The 16,417-nt window shown below is 40.0% G+C and overlaps 1 protein-coding gene and 1 long non-coding RNA gene across 3 annotated transcripts in view; one reads left to right on the top strand and one right to left on the bottom strand.

The window, feature by feature from the left end:
• LOC147163532 (uncharacterized) overlaps positions 1–16,417 on the bottom strand; it is a 39,733-nt gene that overhangs the window by 23,165 nt on the left and 151 nt on the right. Inside the window, exons 1-2 of one of the 2 annotated variants that reach the window (XR_015096887.1) lie at positions 16,253–16,413; positions 11,970–12,106 (exon numbers count right to left, since the gene is read on the bottom strand). This is a non-coding gene — a long non-coding RNA (uncharacterized LOC147163532). Of the gene's footprint in view, positions 1–11,969; positions 12,107–16,252; positions 16,414–16,417 lie in introns of those variants that run through there. The other variant, XR_015096886.1, reaches the window with a different exon arrangement.
• Positions 5,579–6,061, top strand: nkx1-2a (NK1 homeobox 2a). The gene has a single exon (XM_086093046.1). The coding sequence runs from the start codon at positions 5,579–5,581 to the stop codon at positions 6,059–6,061; it is 483 nt and encodes a 160-aa protein (XP_085949172.1).

Here is a 16,417-nt window from a genome sequence, read left to right as displayed (position 1 = left end):
TTGTTTTGTTTTTTTAAATCGGTGACATCATACCCCTCCCACTTGTTGCTAGGCAGAATCCGCCATCAAAAAAAACAAACTTGCATGTTGTGGCCGTATTCACCATGCAGTTACAAAGAAAGGACAGGGAGATATAGCAAGAAGGAAAAAAAATACTACAAAAATCACACTTTAATAGATTAGAGCTGCACATTAATTTTAAAATCATTACTCTGTGTTAAATAGAAATATGTAAATAATGTATTGAAGTCGTTTTTTTTTCTTTCTCTATCATGCATCGTCTACTTACTGGAACAAGAATAAACCGGTAAACTTTGCCTAAGGAATTTATCTAAGAAGAAACTGAAATCGTTGTTGGTTATGAGTTAAATAAAGCTTTGCCATTGCAGTAATTGGTTTGGCTTCCCGCTATCTGAAACGGCGCTCTTGGTCACCATCGGTTTGTTTTTATCTGTGTCGGACACCTGCTGGGAATATTGATCCCGCGGCGGTTTCACCATTTAGCCGTCATCAGGGTTTTAAACAACCCCTGTGTCACTTTATATTGAATACTAATGGCAGCGACTCGGGGAGCCCATTGATTGTGAATATATATCTATCAGCTTAGGTGAGAAAACAATCAGCGCCGACCATTGTGTGCCTGTAATTTGGTTTGCATGGATTCTTCTAGTTGGTCAAAAATACGTTATTAGCATTGTTTAAGAACCAATCCAAACTACTATTACTAATAATGCTCACATTAGTAGTGGCAGAAAATTCTACATTACTATCAGTCCTAAAAATCATACTCACACAATTAAAAAAAAAAAAAAAAGAGGAAAAAATACACATTTATACTTTCAAAAACTATCTAATTAATTCTACTACTTTGACCCCCCCCCCCCCCCCCCAAAAAAAAAATTAGCTACATTTACATTGAAATACCTGCACAAAAATAGTTTAGGTTATTATGAAATAATATACAGTATACTACTTTATGCATTGCATGTCAACCAAACTTCACACCCCTTTTCAAACAATAGTTTTTTTCTTTTTTGTGATATCAAGAGAGTCCAAGATAGAACATTTCAAAGGTTTCCCAACCAAATGTGACCTATAACTTGTACAACATAAATTGGAGTGGGGTTGGGGTGGAGGGATTTTTTCAGAGGGCGATTACAAATAAACAACTGAGATAATGTGGTTGCACAAATGTGAACTGCACTGCAGAGAATTGTTGACTAACTTAAAAAAATTGGTTCAATTGGTGACATGATTGAATTAAGTTAGTCCAAAGTGAATATATTAAGCTTAATTAATTATGAGTTCACTACGTTTAATACTTTGGATTAGAGTCAGTTTGCATTATCTTAATTCAGGCGAATATATTAAGTTTAACAAACTCGTAATTACTTAAACTTAATATATCCACTTTGGTCTAACTTAATTCAATTGTGTTACCAATTGAAGTATTTTTTTTAAGTTGGTCAACAATTCAATTTGTAATGTTAAGTTGGTTCAACGATTCTCTTTTTAGAGTACATTTAAACTCATGTTAAATGGGAGTCAGCCCACAGCTGCCAGCATTTAAAGTGTCCCTGACTAACCTCAGTTCAGATGTTCTAGTTGGCTTTTCCAGTAGAGGTCTGTTTTGTGCTAAGTTGCTCTGGCTGGTACTTGGAACAGTTCATAATTCCTTCCACCTTGACTAAGGCTCGCTGTTAAATTTGGCAATTTTGGCAATGTGGGAATTAGTGGAATGTGGAAAATACTTCCCAGAGTGTTTTTGATGACAGTCACATCGACTTGAATGTTTTGTATGTGTGTGTGTGTGTGTAAAATGCGGAACTTGGGAAAGGTGAGTAAAATAGAAAATTGTTTCCCGGTTAGAATGATTTGAATCTGTGGAGAAGTGTGGAAGGAGTCAAATTAATTTTATTTTTTTGTTATGGAGAATTTCAGAATGTTAGTTTCTGCAGGTCAAAATGTAATGAAACCCCCCCCCCCCAATGAAGGTTCCAAAAAATAAAAAATCCCAATTTGGTGATTCGGATCCAACCAAGCACCATCTGTGGCCAATTTACTTTCAGCTCGCGCATTATTGAATTTAATGATATGGGTGATTATCGAGCAATACCCGGGGCCCATTAGGGGGTCGTGTGAAACACTAATAGTGTTTGTGTGACGTGCATGGTGCCGGTGGGGGTCAGACGCTTTAAAGGAGAGCCGACTCACACCCCTCCTGCAGGACTAGAAAGACGAGGGGAGAGTGCAGATGATCCGATCCGGTTCCAAGACGCAACCAGACTATGAGAGGACCTGCTGCGTGCGCGTAATTACGCATCACCCTTCCCCCCTGCTGTTTTAAGGGTCTATTTTTGTTTGCTGCTATTTTTTTAAGCATGCTGGATTCTAAGCATTGCGGCGTGACCATGACGTCCACTCACAAGATCTCTTTCTCGATCGTCGACATCCTGGACCCCAACAAATTCAACAGCAAGAAGGCGAGCGAACGCGCCAAGTTTGGAGTGGCGGACGAGGAGAGGACTAGTTTGGAGACGCACTTCGACGCGGAAGGAGACGACACAGCAGAAGGTAAATAATACAAATAAATCGTTCGAAACATTTTGTACAATATATTGCATAAATCTCGCATATGGATGCATTTTGTCGTATTATTTATGGGTGTATCAGTCACAGAGAAATGACTGAAAATGTACAAGAAATAAATATAACAAAAGTCATAATTAAATTGTGTCTAAGATATTGTACACCTGCGTTATCAAATCAGCTAAAAAATCTGCAATTTTGATAAATGACAATATTAAGCTATCCCCCCCAACCTTTATTGAGTTAAGGTGAATACTTTGTATTAGAAGAAAAAAAAATCTCTCTCAAAACCACCAAACAAAAATGTCACCCCAAAAAATGATAGAGTTTAATTACATTCAGCCATCTAGTGGAAGAGCATTTAATTAATTGTTCTGGCTGTCACTATACGTCTGTGGCATAGTTAGTTTCAACCTTTATTTAACCAGATAAAAACCCTTTGAGATCAAAATCTCTTTTACAAGGGTGACCTGGCCAAGAGGTCAACAGCACACGTCATTAAAAAAAAAGAGATAATTGAACAATAATACTTCCGCACCGAGCAGTTACAGGTGCAGTGGTTGGGAATCATGGAATTAAACATGTTTACTATTGTGGTTGGTGTAGTGTTGAAGTTTACTGCAAAATATGTTTCCCAGATTTGGTTAATTTATTAAGTTCTCAAGAAGGGGCCAAAGAGAACGTTAGCCTAATAGAATAGCAGCCCAAGTTATATTTAAAAGTTTTCCAAAAACAAAGAAGAAAAAACTAAAACAAGAAATGTCAAGGTTGCTTTGATTCAACAGAAAAAAAAAATCCATCCATCCATCAATCCATTTTCTTAACCGCTTGTCCTCACAAGGGTCGCGGTGGGCACTGGAACCTATCCCAGCTGGCTTCGGGCAGTAGGCGGGGTACACCCTGATCTGGTTGCCAGCCAATCAATCGCAGGGCACGCAGAGGCAAACAACCATCCACACTCACAATCACACCTATGGACAATTTAGAGTGTTCAATTAACCTGCCATGCATGTCTTTGGAATGTGGGAGGAAACAGAAGTAAAAAACAAATGTTATCAAGCATATTGATATTTTTTAATTGTGGGAATGCTGAAGCATTCCTAGATATGTTGTTGTGATTTTTATTCTCCACACTTTTTTGCCGCGTAGCAACTCCCACATAATACTTCCGATTTATACTTTACAAAATTTCAACTTGCTTCAAAAATTCACGTCTCCCGGGGTATATATATCATCTGATTCCACATTACTTACAGTATTTGCACAATTTAACGTTCATTTCAATATATATTTCATAATTTATCTCTCAATTTACTTCATAAGCATTCCACATGCATTCAAATCTTACCATTCAGCTATTAGCATTCAGCTTTCCCACGCAATTTCTTCAGAAATTGCACTTAGTCTAGTTGATATTGTGATTGTTCAAGTGAAAAATAATTACAACAACATTATATAGGCTTAATGCTACTAGAAAAACACAGCTCTCAATTGTGTCTTATATTAGTCAACACAACACTAAGTTTGTTAAACAGATGCAGACAAAAACACAGACGAGCATCTAATTATCCTGGATAAAAAAAATTTAGAAGGCTGTTTATGAAAGGAAGACTTTTTGCAGGAAGTGAGTAGAGTTAAGCTAAAGCTGTCTTTTTCCAATTAAATCAGAGTCATCTTTGTATGACCTTCCCCTAATTTCCACGGTTAGTTCTCTTTCAAGGAAGCCACAAAGGCTTGTATCCCAGAGCCCCGGCAGTGTGATTGGCATTGGGGCAGGCAGGCTGAGATAATTGTTTAAATCGTCCCATTGAGGACGCTTTGATCGATATCCCATTACCGCATCCTGCATATCTCCTCGCAGCACCTTGCAGGTACAAACCCGCACACCCCAGCCATGTCTGATCCCAAAAATCGCTCGATTCGAACGACCCCACCCACCCCTCTTAAATAGATGACATTTATCGACCCGCGGGCAAATATTAAATCCATTAGCACGTCACGGCTGAGACGGCGTGGCTGGATTTAGGCGGGATTTCTTTCCGCAACATGACATTTGAGGCGCTATCTGCTGCTGATAAATTATTGAAGGATTAGTAGCCGAGTCCCACCACCACCAACACTTCAGGAAGAGTTTACTTCTGCATGTCCACTTTCACATGATAAATAAGAATGGACATTAGTTTGGGGGAGGGGAAACTTAACAGGTTTCCCTGCTGGAGCTGTCCATTCAGCAATGTCATCCGTTGGTCACGTTCACCCTGATGCCCAAGTGACCTTATGTGTAAAAAAAAAAAAAAAAAAAAAAAAAGAAAAAAGAAGAACCCAAGAATAAATGTGGGACTGGGAGATATAAGTAGTAGAGATAGACCGATATGGGCGGTTTTCAGGGCCGATACCGATGCCGATTATTAGTAGTCAAGGAGGCCGATAACCGATATTTGAAGCCGATATTCATTTTCAGTAGAAAGGAGGAAAAACTTCAACTTGCTTAAAAAATTCATAGTCATAATTTACCTCTCAATTTACTTCATAAGTATTCCACATGCATTCAAACCTTAACATTCAGCTATTAGCAATCAGCATTCCCACGCAATTTCTCCAAAAATTGCACTTGGTCTCTATTTCAAATTTAAAAGAAAAACTTTTCTGTAGTTAGAAGTTTTGAATCTAACCTCAACTCATTCGCTGCCTTCAATACGATTCTGAACAGGGATTTTGCGTTCAAGTCTAAGCTTTAATTTTAATAAATGCAAGCACCACCTGAGTATAAGTCGCAAGACCAGTCAAGCTATGAAAAAAAGTGTGACTTAAGTCTGAAAAATATGCAAGTTACTTCATGGGCTCATGTTTTCTCTTCATTCCTTCACTAGACGATAACCAGTCTGCACACTCAAACCACCACCCGGTTCTTGTCGACCCCCTCGTGACCACCCCCACCGCCGAGAGCAAGCACTGCCTACCCGAGGAGCAGGACCACATGGCAAAGGAAATGAGTGTCACCCTGCAGGACCCGCCGTCAACACACATCAAGAGGCGGCGGCAAGACCAGAACAGCGCCAAGCCCAGGCGTGCCCGGACCGCTTTCACCTACGAACAGCTGGTGGCACTGGAGAACAAGTTCCGGGCCACTCGGTACCTATCGGTGTGCGAGAGGCTTAACCTGGCATTGTCCTTGAGTCTGACAGAAACTCAGGTGAAGATCTGGTTCCAGAACAGGCGTACCAAGTGGAAAAAGCAGAACCCCGGCGCGGACAGCACCTTGCCACCGGCCCCCAGTCCGCTCATCAGTCCCGGCCAGGCCACGTGCGGCTCAGGCCAGGCCGGCTTCCACCAGTCTTTCCCCAACCTGAGCTCTGGGAATGTCATCTTTCACACTGCCGCAGCTGCTCCGATTTCATCCACTGGAGGGCTCCTGCACCCCTTTATATCCAGTGGATTTATGCAGCCCTCCTATTTTCATTCACACCTATGAGAGATGGACTGCACACTCTAAAAAGAGAATTGTTGAACCAACTTGAGATTATAAATTTTAATTTTAATTCATAAACTTGTTTTATCTGTCTCTGTGACTTTTATTGAGATTTTTTTCTTTTAACATTTTTTATTATTGTAGCACTTTGAGATCTCTGGTAGATGTAAAGTGCGTTACAAATAAAATGTTATTATTATTATAAATGTAATTGTTGACCAACTTAAAAAATATATATATTACGTCAAGTGGTAACACACAATTTAATTAAGTTAGTCCAAAGTGAATATATTTAGTTTAAGTGATTATGAGTTCATTAAACATAATATAGTCACCTGCATTAAGTTAATCCAAAGTATTAAGTTTAATGAACTCATACTCACTTAAACTAAATATAATCACTTTGGACTAACTTAATACAATCGTGTATTAACACTTGAAGCGATTTTATTTTTTAAAGTTGGTCAACAATTCAATTTGTAATTTTAAATTGGTTCAACAGTTCTCTTTTTAGAGTGTAGATTCATGTATTTGTTGACTGGGTATGTCAAATGTTTGACTAAAAGCCTTTTTATGAAATGGGACATATTACAAAAATTGACTTTAAAAATTCTTTATAGTAGGCCTATCCAGATTGTGATTCGGATCCGGATTGTGCCTCCTTTAAGTTACAGTTTTTTGTCATGTCCCACGTTCACCAATATTGCTGACGCCCTGCATAGTCGGCAATAGACCTCCTTTCCACTCCTAAACATGAACCTTGTCAAAGTGGGTTGAAAAAGAAATGTCTGTCTGTCATTGTGTTTGTTGAAACTGTATTCAACAGATCTTGTAACACAAACTGTGGCATATTGCAACCAACTAGCTCACATTGGTGTTCAGTTATATATAAAAAAAAAAAAATCAGTGTTATTTAATTAATAAAAATGAAAACGTTGGTTTGTGTCTGATGCAGAATTGAATCATCCCACCCTCATCTTGTGCTTGCATTCTGTCACCACACGATGTCACTATATTCTTACAACCTAATTAATCCAAAGCCCATTTCAAGTGATGACATGTTTCAGAATCAGAGCTAGTCTATTGGATTTGTCAAGTAATGTTTTTGCCAATTACCCACATATGCTTATGGTGAATATTAGAAGGTCACAGTTTAAAGTTGATCACAGGCAGTATTGGTGTAGATATACAAAGCAAACTCACCTATTTCACTTCATTTTTCCCAAGTGTTCATGACTTGTTAGAGTTATAGAGCAGTGTTTCCCACACCATGTTAATACTTGGGCCGGCCATCCAAGTAGATTTCAAGAAAATGTAATTAAGTGTCGCGACCAGATATACCACATGTAACATTATTTCGCCGTCACTCAATTGTGGATCATGAGGTTAGAGGAGATTAGCAGGACTGAGAACACCGGCCCGCCCAGCCGACTTTGGGCTGAAAGCAAATAAAACCTTGGACAGGTCGCAGTCAATCAGTCAATCACACACCTGTACTGTATAGAGACATAAACTTTCACACTCATTCTGTACTCCACTGAACCTTTGCTACACTATCGGTGACCCCCATTGCGAGACTGCTAATAGAGAATTCCACAGACTTGATGGATAAACACATTCCAAATTAAGCCTTGATGTTGCGTGACATTGTTTTCGGGCATCTGCATTTACTGTTGTAGTGAGAAAATTCCATGGAGAGCCGTTGTTTGCTGTATCCTTGCAGTGAAACGGGTGGGAGTCCCAAACAGAGCATTCAGAGCTTCCTGGCATGCGAGTGTGTGTGGTATCTTCAGTATTTCAGTCCACGGGGACCAGAATCCTTTCCGCTGGGGGTCGCGGGTCAGATGGGAAGGATGGTGGGAGGTGGATAAATGGCAATGCAACACGGCGGGAAGGCTTCGGTAGGATTCAGCAGGAAGGACACAACGACAAGCCTCTTGACATGTTGTGAAATATGATTGCATGCTGAAAGTACATTTCGCACGTTGCACAGGCCACAAAAGATACCTTCATCCTGTTCCCGGAAGGGTGAAACATCCAAACATCTGTTTCTTTTTTTCTTGGTCACATTTTTATCCAGTCTTTGTCCGTTTCCCATCACTTACCTCCAAGTTCTAAAAGAAGTGCTCACAACGCGTTGAGTTTTGTTAGCACAAAACTTTTGAGGTCAGTTCCATCTACCTGCATGCTTTAGGTGAGATCTGTGTAATCAATCCACCGTCCAAACCATCCATTTGATCTGATTTATATATAGTTCCAAAACCAACATCCATAGCATCAATATTCTTCAAGTCAGTTTGCTACCGGAGAGGTCCAGTCACCAATCAATCCAGTCAACCCGTCACAGCTATCCCTTAATTTCTAATTCACTGATCAATCTACAGTCACAATATGCCAGTCCACAACCATCCATTCAGTAACCAAAGCTGCTAATGGCATTCATCCATTTATGTCATTCAGTGAGTCCACCCATCCAACTCATTCATAATCCATTGAATGGTAGTTCCAACTATCCGATCACAACTAGATCAATCTATTATATCTGTCCATCTGACTGACAAATCACTACCCCAACCAATCTAATCCATCCGTCGATCCATTCATTTAAATTGTAGTCAACTGATCTGTCCATTGAGCCATCCAAACTGTACTTTAACAGAAGTTAAGATACTATAAATGTATTTTTATATACATTTGTTTGTAACCAAACACACATTAATCCATCATCCAACACATTATATCCATTCATCATCCATTGATCTGTCCAAGCAACCATCGGCTCTCATGATCGCAAGCCATCATCTATCCATCTATCTTCATGTTGATAAAATGAATGGAAGGAGTTTGGCAGGCGACGGGGCTGTCGTGGGAAGATAATCACCAATCCATGCATCATCCAACATGGATAGACATTGCTTGGTTCTTCAGGAGATAAAAAAATATCGCCATCATCCTTTATAAAGAATTTATCATTTTAGATCACAGAATCCGTGACCAGCCACCATCGTTCTACTCATCAACTGCTAGTCAAAGTCCTGGCCTCTAGTTGCCAGGAAACCGACAGCAGAATGGCACACACACCCTGCTGGTGACCACAAACACTAATTAAAACTGAGAGGTTATTTTCTCATGGGAGTTGATGGCCAAGAGACAGTTGCATCTTTTTCCCCCCCAATCAGACTGGCAGCAGCAGAGTTCATTAAGCTGCCAGCGGTTCACTCTGAGATAATGTCCTCTAATTACGACACCGTCTCTTTGTGTGTGTTCGTGCGTGTGTGCAAGCGAGTATGTTTGACCTCGGCATTGTGGCCGTTGAGTCAGACTGTAATTAACGGCAATATTTGCTCTTCTGTTCTATTAACATAGTATTTGATTGGAAGCATCAGTTAAGTGAATGAAAATACATGTAGAGAATATGAAAGACCAAAATGTCTTCAACGGCGTCCTCCATTACAAACAACACAGAAGAAACAAAACAAAGATGCTCTACAACGGAGATTTAACTGATGTCACATGTTACGATGATTACCAGGCAAAACAACTTCCTGCCAAAGTGACGAGAGGAAACACTCGAGTTCATTCTGAAGTTCAAGAGGATACGAGGATCTGGACCCCCCCCCCCCTCATTTGAGAAAGTCTCATAACACGCTCTTCCCAAACCACAGAGCCTTCCTTCGGAAAATGTGCTTTCATCAGCTTCTCGCTTCCTGTGCCAGCGATTATGTACTCAGTGTATGAGTGCATATGTGTGTGTGCATTGGGCTGCGCTGTACACAAAGCCCAAAGATTTGCGAGGCCAGAGTGTCGTCGGGTGGACAAGCTTAATCGAGATCCGAGCGGGACATCAGTCATACCCAGACGCGCCATTTCCCAAACTGTCTTGAACGTTTGCTGCCTGGGAAGTGGTCCAAGTACTTCCCTGTGTCAAACTAAATCATGCCCGCCTCTCAGGACCTGCTTGCGCTCAATTGGGAATCTTTTTATTGTCTTGCCACTGAATATTGTGCCAGTCAAATAAAACTGTTTTATTATTATTTTTTAGCTTGAAAAATCATAAAAGGAATATATCAGTGGCATAAAGACGGAGAAAGAGACAATGCGTAGACTGTTGAGAATTGGAACGTGCTGTCCCATCGTCTGGAAAATCCAAAAGACAAACCCATTCAAAACCCAATCACCAAATGGAAAAACGGATTGTTTTCCTTTCGAGGCCAACATAGGACAGCCACAGTCTGCTAGTATGCTTGTAAAAACTCTACGACTCACAACTTTTAACCAACATAACTGAAATGCTCATTTCTCAATGTCAAAGTAAGACCTCGGGCTGCTAAAAGACAGTCCAGGTAGTACACAATATAGTACTAATATGCAAGTGCTTAACTAGTCACAATTCAAGATGACTTTTTTTTTTTTTTTTTACTTTTAGGGTTCATTACTATTAGTTTCATTACAATCCCTTATATACAGTACTGTTTACTGTCAAAACTACACACTAACGATTTTTAATGCCATTCCATCAAAGATGGTGAGGGATTAAACTATTCCCAATGATGAGAACTAACGATCTGATAATATCTCTGAAAGCCCCATGACAACCTGGCTGGAAATATACCAGACAGCTTTGACCTGATGTTTTTTTCACAGTTCAAACATGTAGGGAAAAAGGAGCCTCCATTTTCATTCGGCTTTCAGCGGATACATTCACAGTGTTTGATGGCGGAGGCAACATACAGTAGCCTACTTAATTTTCACAATTCCAAGGCCATATTTCATCAGGATTTTTATTTATTTATTTTAAATCATTCAAATTTGGCAAGTAGGTCAACAACACTCTTCTTTGTGGTGTGTCAAATTCAGCAGACATTTTTTTACTTGAAAGGGACTTTAATGGACTACCGTCCTATCAAAACAAGAACCATGTTGATTTTGAATGTTACGCTGCAGTCAGAACATTGGCTTCAAACGATATCCGACGCAAAACGGCCAGTGTTAAAGTTAAAAGGTCCGACTTTGAATGACACACTAAGCCAGTGCTGCCTGAAACCGTGTGATAGTTTCATTATGAATACAAAATGGAGATTACTAATAATATGGCAACAATGTCATCACATTTTGCAATGAGCAGCTGTTAGAAGCTGTACCCGACACTTTCTATGATGACAAACGGAAGAGCGACAGAAACAGCTGGCATCGTGATCCAAATGTTAAGTAGTGCCTAACAAACTGGACTTGTTCTTTGTTAATGATGACTTTATCTAAATGTTGTTATAATTATTGCTGCTGAAGGGTTGAGGAGGTGTAGCACATCTTAAATGTGAATTCCTGAGCCTTGACGCCTTTGAGGAGGACTCCTAAATCTGACTGTCACTTTAAAGGGATACTTGACTCATTTTATCCAGAATGAACTTGATAACTTCATTATTTTTCTTGTACAATTAATAACTTTGAAAACACATTTCCCCAATTGCTGTCGACTGAAGATGACATCATCATGGCTCACCTGTTTTCTGGGTTTGGTCAGCAAACTGAGGCATGATTGGTCGTAACCCACTTCCTCAGCACAGATGATGTCATCTTCAGTCGACAGCAAGTGGAAAAGTTAAGGTATTAATTGTACATGAAAAATAATTACGTTTCCAAATTCATTCTGGACAAAATATTAACTTGTTGCTGCTGAAAATGGCTTAATGAGTCAAGTATCCCTTTAAACAGCTGATTAGAAGACCATTATTTCTGCTCCGCCCTCCCTGTTGTGTTGGTGGATGCAGTTCAACAAACCCCACCCCCACCCCCACCCAAAAAAACACCGTCTGTGATATGTGTCAAGCACGAAGCAGCATTTCTGACATTTTTCTCCTTACAGAAAAGCATTTATACAAATGAGATAATTGTTTGAAAACACTTCACTTACGTCGTAAATCTTGAGTCTTTTTCCAAAAGAAGTATCAGTTGAAGAAAATTGTCTTACTTTGTGGAAACAAGTTCAACGGGAACATATCATGGTAATCAGGAAACAGTTATTCGCGTCTCTTATTTGGTTGTTAAATCCTGCAAGAAAACAAATAAGGACATACATTTTCACATCAGGACGAGCTCGTTCAAGAAAATTCTCATGTGCAATGGCATCTTTTCTCTACACATTTTTAAGGGTGTCAATGACACATCAGGCCACAAAAAGATTGACTGTCAGCATCTTGATAAGGTCATACAATTAACTCTTTGACCGCCATAAACGTTATAAAACGTTTAGCATAAACCTACGGAAGGGCGCCGAGGACGTTAAAAGACGTTCACTATGTTTTTTTGCTTGTTTTTTTGGAAACGGGTGGAGGAAAGCCTTGGGCAGCTGTGCTGAAAGTATCAGGCAGATCTGGTTAGTATAAGGACTCATTTTGGCCCCTAGATGGCAGCGATGACTCTCTTTGCACAAGGTTGGATGGGCCGCCCACCGTGGGCGTCAGTAGAAGACGTGAGGCGGAGCTAGAGTGTTGAGGGGACAATGGCTGATGAAGCCACAATGGCGACCGGTTGCAAGCAGCTCACGCTTGAGCATTTTTTTCAAAGACGGAAAGCATCGATCAATACTAAAAAGCGCATTGATGTCGACGATGATGATGACTCCGAGCTTGACGCCAAAGTTGGAAGCCTTGACGCGACCGTTATGATCACGTAGTAAGCCTCACCGGCTAAGCGCGGCTAGCGCTGCTAAGGCCGGAAAACGCGCACAATAACCGACCGGGTACTTCTACACAATCGGGCGATGGAGAGTTGGCATCGACCAATGCAGATTGATGATGATGATGATGGTGAATCCCGAGGTTGACGCCACAGTTGGACGCCACAGTTGGACGCGGCCTTTATTCTCACGTCATAAAGCATCACCGGCTAGCTCTGCTAACGCCGGAGCTGCACATGCGGACATTTTGTCGGACAATGAAGAGTACCCCGAGTCCAATGCATATTCATCGGAGGAGCGGGTACAGTCTGATCACGGAGAAGACACTGTTTCTGGACTACGATGCCACCATGAATGGAGTGGATAAGATGGATCAGAACATCTACCACTCGGTATAGCAACTGAAGGACATGAGGAAACCAGACGTAACACCACCGTAACGTAACCGTAGCATGATCCTGATATTAGGCTTGATGGCAACACACACTGCAGTATATACTTGCTATTCCCCGGAAAAAACGGCCTGCAAGAAAGTGGAGCTTTTGCACGCGAAGAGGCAATCTGTTGTGCAAATGCTGTTGCGTCTCCTTGCACTTGTTGCCAGGCAGAGTTCATAGTGCTTAATCATAACTATAGTAAATAAAGGAAACTATTCCCAAAACAACAGTTTTAAGAATTGTGGGATACTCATTAATTTGATAGTTAATCTGTATAAAATATATAAACAAATATGACTGTAAACATGTTTTATCAGCGTCATATTCTCAATATGAAGTTTTTTTTTCTTCAAGCTATTGAAATGAATGAATTAATTATAACTGTTTGATTTATAATATTACTATTTAGAAGTGGACACAATGTACTCAGTATGTCTCTGTGGAGGAATTTAAGGTGATGTGTTAAATAGATTCCTTAGTCTTTACAAAACCAGTTGAGCAAGAGGGTGTTTTTCTCTTCACAGTACTGAGAGCAGACCGAATGTGTTAATTAGATCTCTGTTTAAACTAGGCATCAGCAGGTGTGCTTTGAAAAACAAACTCAAATTCTTATCTGATCTTTGCAAAACATAATTGTAGGAGGGGGAAGTTTGGTGAGTGTATTGATGTATCATGTGACTGTCTGGGAAGGAGAAGAACGGCTGAGGATTGGACGAAGAAGACGGGGAGGGGTTTGAAGAATCAGGGGAGGATACCGGTGATTTGCTCAGGTAAAAAACGACACACATGCGGGGAAAAATGGCGGCGTTTGGCTGCAACTCCATGTGTCCATAAGCTTATGTAAAATAAATCCTGATTTCACCGATCTCATTGTCTGAGTTTGATAATCAACATTGTGAACACTGCTAACGCCGGAGCTGCACATGCGGACATTTTGTCGGACAATGAAGAGTACCCCGAGTCCAATGCATATTCATCGGAGGAGCGGGTACAGTCTGATCACGGAGAAGACACTGTTTCTGGACTACGATGCCACCATGAATGGAGTGGATAAGATGGATCAGAACATCTACCACTCGGTATAGCAACTGAAGGACATGAGGAAACCAGACGTAACACCACCGTAACGTAACCGTAGCATGATCCTGATATTAGGCTTGATGGCAACACACACTGCAGTATATACTTGCTATTCCCCGGAAAAAACGGCCTGCAAGAAAGTGGAGCTTTTGCACGCGAAGAGGCAATCTGTTGTGCAAATGCTGTTGCGTCTCCTTGCACGCAGGGGAGAAAAAACAAAAAGAAAAACTGTCGTTGAAACATCCACATATTTGTAAATAGCACCACAGTTACAATAGTTTGCCAAATTGTTGTCAAATTGTTACACTGTTGAATGTAAATAAACGTATTTTGCTATCAAAAAAACACTTTTTCATTCTTGGTGGTAGTGTTTTATAGAAGTAAAGCACTATTTAGGTGTTTGTGGCATCATTCATGGACAAAAAGAAGTGTAAAATTCACTAGAATGCATGAAATAATATCGTTTCACTAAAAGCTTGATTTCTCCGTATTTGAGTCCAAAACAAGCGAAATTGGGTGAAACTAAACATTTTCTATTGTTGATTACTAAAGAACGGAATAAGGTAGAAACAAACTTTTTTTTCTGATGAAAGATGAAAGTCCAATCTTTCATTTGGTAGTACGTGTGTTTCCATAGTCCAAACAGAACATTTTCTGTGGACCTTGAAAGATCAGTCAAAATGCTTAAATCGGCTGGCACTGACGGCATCCCTTTTCTGAAAACGTCTGGCAGTCAAAGAGTTAACAGATTAGCGGAGGAAAAAATTATCAGCAGAAAGGAAGGAAAGAAGCGGCTAAACGTGTGTGAACTTCATTTGTTAGCCATCTGCAGTTAACTAATGCAGAAAAAAGAAGAAGCTTAAAAGAACATTAGGAACTGATGTGAACACAAGCAATGATCTTTTTTTTTTTACTTAATGGCTCAATTGCATAATATTCTACTGCTTGGCAGTCTTCAAATCAGATGATCTTAAAGGACACTTTCACAATGAGCAGATGCTTTCAATATTTACGCAGGGTTATCAAAGTTTTACCACTTTGTTCTCATAAAGTCCGCAGAGGGCCACAAAAAATTTTAAAATCTAAAAAATAGGATACAACTATTCTTCATTATAGATTGGGAGTATTTGTATTTATGGATTACCTGGATGATATGCAGTTAATTAGCTGTATGAGGAATATTGTGTGTGTGTTTTTATCAGTACATCACACGGTACAGGCGGCAAAAGCTCAATGTATTTTTGATTTCACGATTAGCAAACAAACCATTCTGTGTCATTTGACCAAGTCAGACCAAACTTTTTCTATATGGACAATTCCGATCTTATGTCACAAGTCAAAATGCCGTGCCTTACTCTGTGAAAGGATGCTCTCCGCTGGCTGAAAACCAGTGAACTTTGAGTAATTGTAATTTGATTTGTGAGGGTTATTTTGATTTAAAAACATGATGAAAATCATTTGACTACAATAACAACCTGCCTGGTTTGTACGCTAGTCAATCACCGGAAAAAAGCAATACAATACGCATTTTGTTTTCACCGTGTAAAGGAACCATTTGCATTATGTTGTATTGCGGAAATATCAGAAATGCCAGAATGTTCTGAATTGTCCACAACGGTACCTGTGAGAAAATGTCAACCCTATTGATTCTCAACAATGGAGGTTTGTTTCTCTGTTTGTCCCTTTAGAAGTAGCTACTCTACCTCTAGTCAGTCAGAAAACTACAGTGGAACGTCAGTATTTATTAATGTTTAGTCTATACATAACTGTCGTGCAGAGTGGATCGCGCAACCAATTATCATGAAAACAAAATGCCAGTTCCAGTAGTCGCTCCCATGTCGCATTGAAGATGGAAACAAGAGTTGCTTCATAACATTTCGCGATAACAGGGACTAAACAAACAGGCAATTTATGTTGTGTTGTTGTTGTAGTGGTTAATCAAACAATAGAGGCACCACAGCAAAGTACAATTGAACTGAACATTTTCAAGAAGCAAATTACTTAGCCAGGTGTCCCTAATGAAACGGCCAATTCGTTTTCACTTGTACAAAGCTTTCATTTGCCCATGAACGAGGGCAAAATTATAATACAAAATCTCCGTTTGAAGCAAGTGGCATCCATTTTATGCGTGTAGTTTATGAGCACAGAACAAACAAAACAAGTCAA

This window comes from Leptonotus elevatus, chromosome 13 (assembly GCF_054856555.1).
Source record: "Leptonotus elevatus isolate MCC_2025b chromosome 13, RoL_Lele_1.0, whole genome shotgun sequence".
In the NCBI taxonomy this organism is placed as follows: Eukaryota; Metazoa; Chordata; class Actinopteri; order Syngnathiformes; family Syngnathidae; genus Leptonotus; species Leptonotus elevatus.
This window is presented reverse-complemented; position numbering and strand designations above follow the sequence as displayed.